Source organism: Mustela lutreola, chromosome 12 (genome assembly GCF_030435805.1).
Source record: "Mustela lutreola isolate mMusLut2 chromosome 12, mMusLut2.pri, whole genome shotgun sequence".
Lineage (NCBI taxonomy): Eukaryota > Metazoa > Chordata > Mammalia > Carnivora > Mustelidae > Mustela > Mustela lutreola.
The window spans coordinates 52,944,244-52,959,095 of NC_081301.1; the positions used below are offsets into that span (position 1 = coordinate 52,944,244).

General features: G+C 41.8%; 1 protein-coding gene across 1 annotated transcript in view; it reads right to left on the reverse strand.

The window, feature by feature from the left end:
- Positions 1–14,852, reverse strand: part of SNAPC3 (small nuclear RNA activating complex polypeptide 3) — a 39,621-nt gene that overhangs the window by 8,444 nt on the left and 16,325 nt on the right. Inside the window, exon 4 of the mRNA XM_059143507.1 lies at positions 9,290–9,394. Within this exon, the coding sequence (XP_058999490.1) occupies positions 9,290–9,394 (105 nt within the window). The remainder of the gene's footprint in view (positions 1–9,289; positions 9,395–14,852) is intronic.

Below are 14,852 nucleotides of genomic sequence, written 5' to 3' on the forward strand. Positions count from 1 at the left end.
AGCGCAAGCAAGAGGAGCGGAAGGACATACATGCTCCATACAGAGCATGGAGCCCAACAACAGGCTCCATCCCACAACCCTGAGATCACAACCTGAGCCGAAACCAAGATTCGGATCAACCAGCTGTGCCATCCAGGTGCCGCCTCTCAGTGTACTTTTATAAAAAATTCTCCCTTCAAATCTTCAGTAATTCTTAGGCAGAATTTGACTTAGGCAAAATTAACTCTTTTTACTCAAGCAGGCTTGCCCCAGAATACCAGAGTAGTCGCACAACTGGCTTGAACCGTCAGGTTTCTTAACTTTCAGCCTACCAGCCTTTCCAGAGGGGCGAGTGTCTCTTGATGCTCACTGGTAACAGAATGAATCACAGGAACACCAAAGACCAAGTCTCACCTCAGAGCCATTACATGAGAAGCTCTCAGGATGTGGCCCAGGCACTGATGTTTTCCCAAGCTCCCCAGGACTCAGACAGGCAAGCAGTGCCAGAGGCACTCTGTTCGACTGCTCTTCACGATGTCCTAACAACCAGAGCCCTGGGGGAGGGTCAGGAGACCTGTGTTCTTTCTCCTTGCGTATATGTACTCCTCAGACCTTGGGTTCCTCACCTGTGTGAGTCTCTCTGTCCCGCTATCTTACAAGACTGTGGTTCATCAACTATGAAAGATATGTAAGTTTTGGGTATTCAAAAAAAAAATCTTCCCCCAAAATAACTGCAATTCATCTCCTCCCACAAAGCTTCTATTTTTCTTTCTCCGTGCCCTCGTTTACAGGTTATCCGGTAATGACATCAGCCACCCTTACGAGACTGGCTGTGCTGTTTCTCCTCAGGCCGTCACTCCATTTCCCTGACCCTGTTTCTTTCTTTGAAGATTTTATGTATTTATTTGAGAGCGAGACTGTGAGAGGGAGCAGAAGGAAGAAGGTCAGAGGGAGAGGCAGACTCCCCGTGTTGCTGGGAGCCCAATATGGGACTCGATCCTGGGACTCTGGGATCATGACCTGAGCCGAAGGCAGTTGCTTAACCAACTGAGCCACTGAGGCACCCCGACCCTGTTTCTTCATGTAACGCATGAGTAAAGCCATTACGTTCTTCCTAGGTGCTTGCAGAGATAAAAGGATAATCTGTACTAGAATGCTGAATCGAGCTACTGTTAAACACAAAGACTACCACTAAATATACTTCTGTACCCTCAACGAAGAAAGCTAGGGTCTAAAATCAAGATTCTTTTTTTTTTTTTTTAATAAAGATTTTGTTTATTTATTTGACAGACAGAGATCACAAGTAGGCAGAGAGGCAGGCAGAGGGAGAGGGGGAAGCAGACTCCCTGACAAGCAGAGAGTCCAAATGTGGGGCTCGATCCCAGGATCCTGAGACCATGACCTGAGCCGAAGGCAGAGGCTTTAACCCACTGAGCCACCCAGGCGCCCCTAAAATAAAGGTTCTGAAAGAATATTGCCTTATTTTGGAAATAAAAACAAAAGTTTCATTTTTTATTCATTATAAAATGCTTCTACAAAAATGGAAGTGATTTAGGCAACTTAATGCTTTTGGCTGGCATCGTTATTATTTAGAAGGGGAACTGTTTTCCCTAAATCTGAAGTCCTCCTATAATAACTCTGGTACACAAACAGAACAGAAGATGTGAGCAATGTCAACACCAGGTAATTCTGATTTTCAGTGGCAAGCAGAGATTCTCACTAATAGTTTCCCTATTTTGTCAGCTAGTTTAGCTGACCAGCTTTGGAGAGGAGAGGATCGCCTACCAATATGGAAAACCTAGTGAAAGAAGTTACTTCTGTTATAAACCTAACATAGCCCCAGAGTCTACTATTTCCACTTCATAAACAAAGTAACTATCAAGAACTAACCAGATCATGTGAACAAAGTCACCTATATGTAATTTTAAGCATCAGTAGTTTGTTCTTTTGCTAACATTCAAATCAGCTGTATTAGAACTTCAGAAGCAGGGGCAGAAGGCTGGTTCAGTTGGTTAAGTGTCTGCCTCCGGGGGGCCTGGGTGGCTCGGTTGGTTGAGTGACTGCCTTCAGCTCAGATCATGATTAATTAATTAATTAATATATGTATAAAATCAGGCCACTATTTTCTACTCGAGTGTTGTTTTGCTTTTTTAGTGGTCCCTCACATTTTAATATCTGGTCTGTTTTTAACATTGCTCAGATTAGTTCATCTTTTTCTTTCTTTTTTGTTGTCAATCTCTTAAGCATCTTGCTTAGAGGAACTTTAAGAAAATACCTGGCACCTGTTGCTGCTACTTATTATAAATAAAGACCTGGTGTTTTGGGTTTTTTATTTTTTAAGGTTTTGTTTATTTATTTATTTAACTGAGAGAGAGAGAGAGAGAGCAGGAGCTGTGGGGAGGTGCTGAGGGAGAGCTGCAGCCGGAGGCAAGCAAAAACAGCAAAGGAACCGGTTCAGGGGGAAAGACTACCAGTGGGACTCTTGTAGATAGTAGCCTTGTCACTTACGAACTACATTCTCGGCCTTTCTGCTCCCTTCTGAGCAGAAAGCCTGATTCGGGGCCCAATCCTACCACTCCAGTGGCCTGATCTTATACATGTATTTTAAAAAATGCACTCCAGGGGCGCCTGGGTGGCTCAGTGGGTTAAAGCCTCTGCTTTCGGCTCAGGTCATGATCCCAAAGTCTTGGGATTGAGCCCCGCATCGGGCTCTCTGCTCAGCAGGGAGCCTGCTTCCTCCTCTCTCTCTCTGCCTCTCTGCCTACTTGTGATCTATGTCTGTCAAATAAATGAATAAAATCTTTAAAAAAAAAAAAAAAAAAAAAAAAAAAAATAAAAATAAAAAATGCACTCCATTCTTTGACTACTATAGTCCAAAAAACAAATGTTAGCAAAACTTACTACACTTCAGATGTAAGATTTAAGAGATTAAAATATACTGGCTCAATGTTCCCAGTCTGCTCAGATACTAAAGTCATCTAGACTTTAAGAATTCTTGCTTATGGTTGAAATGAAGATACTCCTTTCCTCAGCTACAGGAACTGCAATTTACCGATGTTTTGCCCATGCTTACCAGTGGAGTACATGCTATTTAACTTAAGAAAAAGCACTATAACTTAAGGAGCAGTTCTCCGTTTTGCTGGATGAACAGATAAAACAATCTGGCAAATGCTGAGATTTGGGGAAGGTGGGTAATGGGTACATAAGGACTCATACTATCTCTTGTGCGTATGGTCAAACTTTTCCAAGGGACCAGACTCACCAAGAAAGATGAGGACTCAGATAATCAGAGGAAAAAAAAAATTCCAAAGCAAAAATTTTAAAAAAACCAAACCATAAAATACAAATGCCAATCAGTGAAATGAAAATCTTTCCATAGGTCAGACAAATGTCATATCTGCAAAATGTCACTAATTCAGCCGTTCACTTCCTTAAACTACAGCTGCAGACCAAGGCAGCACGAAACAGCTCTCTGAACAGAGATTCCGGAGTCCTTGTAGAAGCTGCGGTGACGCACAGCACAGCTCGGGGTTTCACTCGCTGCCTAGTCAGCAAGTCAACCAAAGGGCAGGGAAAACCCTCGGGCCTGACATCACATGTAGCAAAGGAGGATGTGGGGCTTGGAAGGCAAGTCAACAGCAGTCTGAATCCTCCACCCTGCTCACCCAACTCCGGCAACACATGAGGGCCCGCTGACCCAACTTTTTCTTACCCCTCGACCGGTGCTAATTCTGTCCAAAGCATACTTCTGTCCAGCAGGTAGCAAGCACTCAATCATCAGAGGTTATTCGTTTAATAAAGAGCTGGAAGAGGCAGAAACAATACAACCACACATGCGTTCGGTATTTAAGCCAGGATAATGAAACCTACCAGCCCCCTGCTGAGAAAGCTGCTGAACGGGGACACCTGGGTGGCTCAGTTGGTTAAGCCACTGCCTTTGGCTTAGTTTATGATCCCAGGGTCCTCGGATCCAGTTTCGCATCGGGCTCCCTGCTCCGCGGGGAGCCTGCTCCTCTCTCTGCCTCTGCCTGCTTGTGCTCTCTCTCTCTCTGACAAATACATAAGTAAAATCTTTTTTAAAAAGGCCGTGAAACACATCAGCTCCGACACATAAAAACTACAAACTAGGCATACCTGGTTAGAAACCCTCTCTGGGCTTTCTGGCCCTCAGACTGACTCCCAGATCAGAATCCAGCTGCCTTGAACAAGGACAACATGAGACTGCCATGAGAGTGAACTCAGAGTCTGCTTATTAACGTGGATTTATAAAAACTTTATAATTACACTTTTTTTTTTTGGTAGGGTGGAGAAACTGCTGAAGGCTGCTGCTTCTCCTTTAAAAGAAGATAAATTTTTATTTCTTGGTCTGCATACAGCCTTGAAATTCCATTTGTTTCTCTCTAATCTAATGTTTATGTCCCACAGCACCGAGATGCCAAACCTGAAAAAACCAATGATCTTAAAACCATTTTTGGTAGAAAGAGAAAACTAAGTGAAATCTACATGTGAGTCATAGAATGCTGGTCTCCTTGCCCATCAGCAAAAGGACTGGAACACAGCCCACCTTGTGGGGCACAGAGACACAGCAGACAGCACCAGCCAATTATTACAGACACCATAATGGCCAAAGAAATGGTGCCAGAGTGGCGAAGAGAGGGCAGTCAGGAGAGATTTTATGTAATATGAGTTTTAAGCTGGGTTTGGAATATGAGCATGAGTCAGACGGACAGAGGGAGGGAGGGAAAGGGCTTCCGACCAAGTTCAGACATTTGGAGGCATGAAAAAGTGTCATGCTTGAGCAACACAAATTCTCTGTGGCTGGAACATAAGTTGCAGAAGTAGAGGCTGGATAGCATGGAAAGTTAACTTGGGAATCATCATGACAAAAGGCCTTGTATGTCAGCCTACAGAGATCCACTTAGATTTTTAGGTCGGAGAATGACAGGATTGATTTTTTTTTTTCATTTTTATTTTCAAAGACTTTATCTTTTACTTTTTTTAAAGATTTTTTTTTTTATCTTTGAGAGAGAGAGAGGAGCAGGGCAAAGCCTAAATGTATTTTCAAAGTAGAGTCAAAGCTCTCGCTGATGCCTTCAATGTGGAAGGAAAAGGAGATGAGGACTCCAGGTTTCTAGCCCAAGTCACCAGATGCACGATGGGCATATTTACTGAGACAGGAACACTGGGGGGCACACAGGCTTTCGTGGAGCAGTATAGCATTTGCTGGTGAACAGATTATATTTGAGATGGCTGTTGGACATCCAAGAAAAACTGTCAAGGATGGGGCACCTGGCTGGCTCAGTTGGAAGAGCACGCGAGTCTTGATCTCAGGGACCAAGATCATGAGACTCTTAGAGCCCCACATTGGGTTAGACACTACTTAAATAAATAAAAAAACTGTCAAGAAGACTGTTGGATATAGAAGTCTGGAGGTCAGAGAAGATGCTGAGACTGGAGAGAATTTTGGAATTCCCAGTACTGACAGCTCTGAATCTGGGTCAGATCACCTAGGGAGGATACATCAAAGGGAGTCTGAGGACCGACTCCCAGGACTTTACAACAAAAGCCAGGAAAATGAGAAGCATTCAACAAAGGAATTAATTAAAAGTCAGTCAGAGAGAAGGCAAATCAGATGGGTGTAATGTCCTAAAAGTTGAGTAAAAAAAATCCTGCAAGGAAGAAGGAACAGTCAATGGAGTCACACCTGATAAGTGGTCAGAAAAGGTTTGAGAACGACATATACGGTGGCAGCAAGAAAAGTGATTTTTGAAGACTGGTGGGAACAAGAGTGAGTACAAGACAAGGTGATGGCAGAAAGAGACAAACAATGAATTTAGGAGCTATTATTAATAACGCATTATTGTTCCTACTTGCTGTTATTCTCTCTGGTTTGCTGAGGAGGAAGCAGAAAGATGAATGGTGGCTAGAGGAAGCCGCGCGTCGAGACAAGGTTCAGGAAGGGAGCCATCACGGCACACCTGTAATGAAGGGAGAACTGGCAGAATGGAGTGGACCATGATGTGAGGCCAAGCACGGTGAGACATGGGACCGCATGGGCAGGCAGCCTGGCCTCAGGTGGCAGTAGCTTTAGTCCAGCTCTGTCCCAGGTGGGAAGGCAGGAGATGGCTCAGTGGAGGTAAAGAGGTGAGAGTTGATGGAAACTTCTTTTCTGGTAACTTTATGTTCTCCATGAAACAAACAGCCAGAGTTTCCACTGATGGTAAGTCATGAGGATATGTAGGCAGTTGCAGAATGAATCACAGCTGCCCCCCGCTGCACCTCCGGAAAAGGGGCAGAGTGAATCAACTATAGAGATGTGAAAAAAATGCCAGGCAGCACTGAGGCTCAATGACAATGTCCAGCAGGCACTCAAAATAATGGTTTGGAAATGAGGAGAGAAGGCAGCAGACAGAGAGTCACTAACAAAGATTAGCGTACACTTAAAACCATGAAAACTGAGGAAAGCCCAGAAGAATTTATAAGAACCACCAAAGTGAAGCCCACTTTTTTTTTTTTTTTTTTAAATCTGACAGAGAGAGCATGAGCAGGGAGAAGGAGGCAAGAGGTGAGGGAGAAGCAGACTCCCCACTAAGCAGGGAGCCCAATCCGGGGCTTGATCCTAGGACCCTGAGATCGTGACCTGAGCAGAGTCAGACACAACTGACTGAGCCACCCAGGCACCCTGAAACCTATGTGCTAAGAACAGTTTTGTGGCTGGTGGCACAGGAACTGGCAAAAATAGTGACTGTGGTGGTTCTCATCCAAACTCTCTCCCCATTCTATCTGACCCAAATATTCTTTTCTGAGCTACAGGAGAGGCTGCCCCTTTTAAGTGGGCCAGTAAATCTGAGTCTTCCACCAGAGTTGCACAAAGTAACAGAATTAGCTCATTGGCCTTACCATGAACTACAGAGAGATCAAGGCCCTACTACTCTACAGGGCAAGCAATCCCTTCGGAAAACTTTGTGGGTGGCCAGTCTACCACTCTGCCCCTTTCTATCTTTAACCAATGGATATGTAAACTTCTGTCCTTTTGACAGCATCTCCGTGGCAAATAGCAGCTAAGGACCAACATCAGATGCCATGTGTCTGGGCTTGGTTTTGCACCTTGGACTGACAGGACCTTCTCTGGGCAGTGAGCCCTCAGGCGGACACCCACCCTTTGCTGGGGCCAGTTAGGACAGATGGAAACTCAGAGTTTGAAAGAGGAGAGAGTGAATGGCAAATTCAAATGCTAGTAAGGTCAAGTTGTATGAACATGGAGGAGACAATTAGGTGTCACTATGACCTTAAAAGGAAGAGTGTATACAAGAGAATGGGTGAAAACTGAATGGGAGATAGACAGAAAATCAAACCTGAGCCCAGCCTCATCTTTGAAAATGACTTGATGATAAAAAGAAGAGAACAGATAAATCTGACAGAATGGCATAAAAGAAGAAAGGATTTTCTGGAACATTTACGATTCTGCTATAGTAATCACTACTTATTTAGCTTATTATTATTGTTACTACTATTATTATTTCTTGTTTTATGAGGGTTAAGGAAAAAAAAGAAAACACAACACTTACTTTGCTTATGTGCTCAGGAGCTTGATCTGGAGTCCATAACTCAGTGTTCTGTTTTCTTAGATTCTGTATTTGTCAATTTGGCACCCGTTAATTACAGGTCCACATTAATGGCCAAAATTGTTTACATCCCCACCGTGATCCAGAGCCTGGTCTCTGCAGCCCCTTCCTTGTTCTCACTCACACACCAAGTAGGTTATTTCCCTGTTCTAAATCAATTAAGGTTAGGTAGCAGACAACTAGGGAGACAGACCCTATACCCCCAAGCCCGCTGGAATTATTCAAACTAGCCAAGCCTGAACCGTTCGCTCTGCCCTGCCCTGCCCGTGGAAACCTCAATAAAGGCTGTGGTCTATAGCTTCTCCTCACTCCTTCTCACTCCCAATTGTCTCTAGTGCTTCCCCCTGTGGCTGCAGCCGACTCGCTCTTCTCAATGGCACGAACCTCTCGTATGGTCAGTCGGCCACCTCTGTTAAGTTTAGAATCCAACAGACAACTGAGATACTTGGTGCTATGGTCTGAATGTCTGTGTCTACCCCAAATTCAGATACTGGAATCCTAATGCCCAAGTGATAGTGTTGGGAGGCTGGGTCTTTGGGGGGTGGGGGTGATGAAGTCATGAGAGTTGAGCCTCATGATTGGGGCTCATGGTCTTACAGAAGATCCCACAGAGCACCCTAGCTCCTTCTGCCACCTGAAAAGTCCATGACATGGAAGATGGCCTCACCCACCTGTGCTGGCCCCAAGCCTGGACCACCAGCATCCAGAACTGGGACAAACGGCTGGTTATAAGCCTCTCTATCAGTGATATTTTGTTATAGCAGCCACACAGACTAAGACACTTGGCAACAGAACTTTCTTAGTTTAAGCTAAAAAGTTTATCATCAAGATGCTACTAAAATGTAATTACCAAGAACCTTTGGAATATAACTTCACCTAGCAGCACTGTTTTATTTATTATGATTTTTAAGTAGGCTCCACACCCAAGGGTTTGAACTCATGACCCTGAGATCAAGAGCTGGGCGAGCTACACTGACTGAGCCATCCAGGTGCCCCAGCAACAGTGTTTTAAAATGTCTTGCAAGTTACCTCATGGAAGTCAAGCAATCTATACACTACTCTCATGTTACAGACCCAAAAGTTTGGTTTTATTGGTTTGATTTGACTGGCAGGGTAATTAGTACCAACTACATCCCAGATGCTTCATTACTGACTACTATTCACAAGTCAAATCAGGTATACTATTATTTCAATTAAACCTTATCAAAGTTTGTGACATCTATTCAGGAAATCAAGAATACACACATCTGGGCTAGGACTGAATTCTTTTAATTAGAGACCTCTATGAAATTTCTGAATACTCCTTAAGCTATTGACTTTCTGCATTTTCATCAAAGAACTGTCTTTAGTTAGACAACTTCCCAAGTATTCTGAATTCATGAAAAAAGGTTAACTTACACCTTTACCAGTCATCTATTCTATTAAAACAAAAACAAAAGCAAAAGAAAACTAAGAAACAAACCCAAGAATTCATATAATTAGAGTCACTGTGGATTCACATATACTTTCAGTTGCTTCCAGTGAAGTAATCAGGAATAACACATTCCAATAGTATAACTGTTACATAAAACAGCATATGTTTGCATTGATTTTGGACCCTAAGGACTGTGACTCTTCAAATAATTAAATCGTTTGACACAAGTCACCCATTTTATCTGTGAAATTAAAAAGGTTTTACTACTGACCTTATGAAATATAACAGGATATAAGATATTCACAGATAGGATAAGCTCCCCTTCTTCAATCATGTCTGCTGGATTTTCAGGCTTTTTTCCTATGGCATGTGACTCCTGAAGGAGAAAAAAACAAGTAAGAGACCTTAAAATCAGTGTGACTCAGCTATGAGGCAGTGGGTAAGCAAGTCAGGCAGCCCTGGCTTTGACTCCCAATTTTACCTTAAGAAAACTGTTAAAACCTCTCTAAGCTTTATTTTCATCGTCTATAAACAACAACAACAAAAACCCCAACAAAACAGAAAATACTCGTTTTATAGGACTACTGCTAGGAATATGTATATAAAGCATCTAATAATGGTTGGCCCTAGATGCTTAGTAACCGATGATAAAACATGAGTATCAACTAATGTTGGTATAATGCTGGCATTTACAGCTGCTAATAGCACTTCCACATGCCTCCTCTCACACTATTATGAAGCTATTTGACAGATTTACCCAAGATAAACCAGCAAGCCTGAATGTAAATATAGACTGGTTTGGCTCTAAAACCAACACTGTCTTGCCTTTTACAACATTAGTGCATCTGTACTCCCTCACACTTCTATTATGTGTGCACGATAACTATAAAACAGGCGCCCTAGAGGAGACCAGTTAGGAAGTACAGACGCAAAAATAAGAGAGAGTGACACTACGCAAAATGGCACAGCAGGCAGCTCTAGGGATCAGTCCCTCCCCCATAGCAACCAAGAAGATGGAAAGAGAGACTGGAACCAACTGTTGTGGAATTCTGGAACCTGATTAGTCAGTTATATCAACTCAGAAAGTGATGATGAAAGGACAAGCTGCTTCTCTTTATTAATAAGCACAGAGTGCAAACCAGCCACCATCCCCGGTCCTCAGCCCCCCTGAAGATGTGGAAATAGGGGCCCATTCCTAAATGATGGCTGATGCCATGACAAGCAATGGGAAACCAGTTCTCCCAAAACTGGGGGTTATTTCGTTTGCTCTGGTAATGCCCTGATGAGACACTGGCCTTGGTGTTGGGCCTCCTGCCAGCAGTGGCTTCCCACAGCAGCACCTACTGGGAAATTTAGAAAAAGGGCTTATTTTTTTTTTAACTATTTCTTTCATTTATTTATTTATTTATTATTAACATATAATGTATTATTTGTTTCAGGGTAGAGGTCTATGATTCATCAGTCTTACACAATTCACAGCACTCCCCATAGCAAATACCCTTCCCAGTGTCCATCACCCAGCCACCCCATCCCTGCCACCACCCCCACACTCCAGCAAGCCTCAGTTTGTTTCCCGAGATTGAGTCTCTTATGGTTTGTCTCCCTCTCTGGTTTCACCATGTTTCATTTTTCCCTCCCCCACTTTTATTTTAAATTTGTGGAGGCAGACATTTAAGGAAATCTCAAAACAGGTCACTGGCTGTCCGCAGAGATGATGAAACAGAAACATCCATAACTATATACAGCAAGGAATACATGCAGCTCCAACAATCAAAAAGTAAAAAAAATATACTCAGGATGTCCAGTATAGATTTGTTGTTCTCAACAAAAACATAAAGCACACAAAGAAACAAAAAAAAAAAATGTCGCATTCACAGAAAAAAAAAATCTGACAAAAACTACCCTTGAGGTGGCCCAGATATAGAAGTTACTAGTCAAAAATGTTAAATCAGGGCGCGTGGGTGGCTCAGTGGTTTAAGCCGCTGCCTTCGGCTCAAGTCACGATCTCAGGGTCCTGGGATCAAGTCCCATATCGGGCTCTCTGCTCAGCAGGGAGCCTGCTTCCCTCTCTCTCTCTCTGCCTGCCTCTCTCTCCATCTACTTGTGATCTCTCTCTGTCAAATAAATAAATAAAATCTTTAAAAAAAAAAAGTTAAATCAACTGTTTTAAATGCACTCAGTGAGCTGAGAGTAGGAAAACACATTCAAAAGTCATGAAAGAAAAAAACATTAACCAAGAATTCTATACCTGGCACAACTAACCTTCAGGAATTAAAAAAAGAAATTAAGGCATTTTCAGATTAAAAAATAAAAATAAAAATTATGAGGGAATTCATTACCAGTAGGCTATATTTAAGAAATACTAAAGAGAGCTCTTCAGGATGAAATTAGAAGACAATACACAATAACTTGAATCCATAAGAAAAAAATAAAGGACACTAGGAACGGTTAACTACATAGGCAAATATAAAAGCCAGAGCTACTGTACTTTTAGCTTATTAACTTTTTTCCCAAAAGCAAATGGATAAAATATTTATAAATTTATTTATTTATTTTTAAAGATTTTATTTATTTGACAGAGAGAAATGCAGTGAGAGAAGGAACACAAGCAGGGGGAGTGGGAGAGGGAGAAGCAGGCTTCCCGTGGATCAGGGAGCTGGATGTGGGGCTTGATCCCAGGCCCCTGGGATGGTGACCTGAGCTAAAGGCAGACACTTAACAAATAAGCCACTCAGGCACCCCAATATTTATAAATTTATGTTAACAGACACATAAAAATGTGATCTGAGACAGTAACAACATCAGGGGTAGGGGCAGAGATGTATAGGAATGGAGTATCTATCCTTCAAGGTATTATTAAAAAATGTTGGTATTTTTTTTTTTTAATATTTTATTTATTTATTTGACAGAGAGATCACAAGTAGGCAGAGAGAAGCAGAAAGAGGAAGGGAAGCAGGCTCCCTACCTAGCAGAGAGCCCGATGTGGGGCTCGATCCGAAGACCCCAGGATCATGACCTGAGCTGAAGGCAGAGATTTTAATCCACTGAGCCACCCAGGTGCCCCCAAAGTTGGTATTATTAAGATTAGGTTGTTGGAACTTTAAGATTTTTTTTATTTGTTGATTTGACAGACAGAGATCACAAGCAGACAGAAAGGCAGGCAGAGAGAGAGAGAGGGAAGCAGGCTCCCTGCTGAGTCCTGGGACTCGATCCCAGGACCCTGAGATCATGACCTGAGCCGAAGGCAGCGGCTTAACCCACTGAGCCACCCAGGCGCCCCAGGTTGTTGGAACTTTAAAATGGTAATTGTAATCCACAAGGTAACCACTACAAAAATAAGTAAACACATACACATGGAAAGAAGGAAAACAAAATATACCTTAAAAATTTAACTAAATACCAAAAAAGACAGTAATAGAGGAACCAAGGAACAAAAGAAAGATATGACATACAGATACCTAAATAGTAGAAATAAATCCTCATCAGTAATTCCTTTAAATAGAGATGGGCCAATCTTTCCCATTAATAAAGCAAAGATTGGCAGAATGGATTAAAAATATTTGATCATCCATTCACTCTCTGTAAGAGACTCACTTTAGACATGAAGACACAAAGAGGTTGAAAGTAAAAAAAAATGGAAAAAAATATTCCACATAAATAGTAACCAAATGAAAGCTGTATTATTGTCAGACAAAACTTTAAGTCAGAAAAAGTTACAGGAGACAAAGGAGGACACTGAGTATTTTAAAATATGGAATACCAAAAGAAGATACAATAATTATACACACATGTAGCTAACAATAGAAAGCCAAAATACATGAAGCAAAACTGACAGAAATGAAGGAAAAAACATACTGTTCAATGATAATAGGTGCAAATTTCAATACCCCACTTTCAATGAGTAGAATAACTAAACACAAAATTAATTAGGAAATAACACTATAAACCAATGAGACCTAACTGACACATACAGAACACTCCATCCAATAAAACATTCTTCTCAAGTGCACATGGATGATTCTCTGAGCTAGACCACCAAGCCTTAATGAATATGAAAGTACTGAAATCATGAAAAGTTTATTTTCTGACTATAACTGAACAAAACTAAAAATCAGTAATAGGAAAAAAAAAACTAAAAAAAAATCAGTGGAAATTAAACAACACACTCTTAAATAACCAATGGGTCAAAAAAGAAATCACAAGAAAATACCTTGAGACAAATGAAAACAAAAACACAAGAGAAATTTATATGAAGGCACCTGGGTGGCTCAGTTGGTTGTCTGACTCAGGTCATAATCCCAGGGTCCTGGGTTTGAGTCCCACATCAGGCTCCTCTTGCTCTGTGGAAGCTTGATTCTCCCTCTCCCTCTGCCTGCCACTCCCCTTGCTTGTGCGTGCGCGCTCGCACGCGCTCTCTCATTCTCTCTCTCTCTCTCTGTCAAATAAATAATAAAATCTTAAAAAAAAAAAAAAAAAAGGAACAGGATGTTGCAAAAGCAATATAAAAAGGGAAACTTACAGCTAATAAACATCTGCATTAAAAAAGAACGATCTCAAGTAAATAACCTTACTGTATACAGTAAGGAACTGTAAGAAGGGGAAACTGACCCTAAAACTAGAAGGACGGCAACAATCAAAACTAATCCAAGAGGGGCGCCTGGGTGGTTCAGTGGGTTAAAGCCTCTGCCTTCAGCTCAGGTTACGATCCCAGGGTCGTGCCCCACGTCAGGCTCTCTGCTCAGTGGGGACCCTGCTTCCCTTCCTCTCTCTCTGCCTACTTTGATCTCTGTCAAATAAATGAATAAATAAAATCTAAAAAAAAAAAAAACCTAATCTAAGAAAAACAGAAAATCTGAATATTAACAGTATATTGGTGCAGTGACATAATGGTAAGGGGACTGAACAGTAATTAAAAACTTATAAACAAAGAAAAGCCCAGGACTAGATGATTTCACTGGTGAACTGTACCAAAAAATTAACATCCTTCTTCTCAATGTCTTCCAAGAAAGAAGTGTGAAGAAGAGAGAATACTTTTTTTTTTTTTTTTAAAGTAAGCTCTATGCCCAATGTGGTACTTGAACTGATAACCTAAGGTCAAGAGTCACATGCTCTACTGACTGAGCCAGTCAAGTGCACCGAGGGAATACTTTTTTTTTCTTAGGATTTTATTTATTTATGTATTTGAGAGAGAGAGAGAGGGTCTGGAGCCCAATGTGGGGCTCAATCCTAGGACCCAGGGATCATGACGCCCAACCATCCAGGTGCCCCTGGAAGGAATACTTCCTAATTCATTCTGAGATCAACATTTTCTGATACCAAAGCCAGACAAAGACACCACAGGAAAACTACAGGCCAATATCCTTTATAAATATAAATGCAAAACTCCCTAACAAAATACCAGCAAACTGGGGTGTCTGGGTGGCTCAGTCAGTTAAGCATCTGCCTTCAGCTCAGGTCATGATCTCAGGGTCCTGGGATTGAGCCCTCCATCAGGCTCCCTGCTCAGCAAATAAATAAATAAAATCTAAAAAAAAAAATTAAGAGAAAACCACAAAATACAGCAAGCCAAATTCAGCAGCATATGAAAAGGATTATATACCACAACCAAGTGGGATTTATCCTCAGGATGCAAGAGTAGTTCAACACATGCAAGTCAATCAATGTCATACACCACACTAACAGAAGGATGGAAAAAACCCACATCATTATTTCACTGAAATGCAGAATAAGTATGAGGAAATCCAAAACCCTTCCAAAATAAAAGCACTGAATAAACTAGGAATAAAGGGGCACTTCCTCAACACGATCAAGGATATATACAAAAAATCCACAGC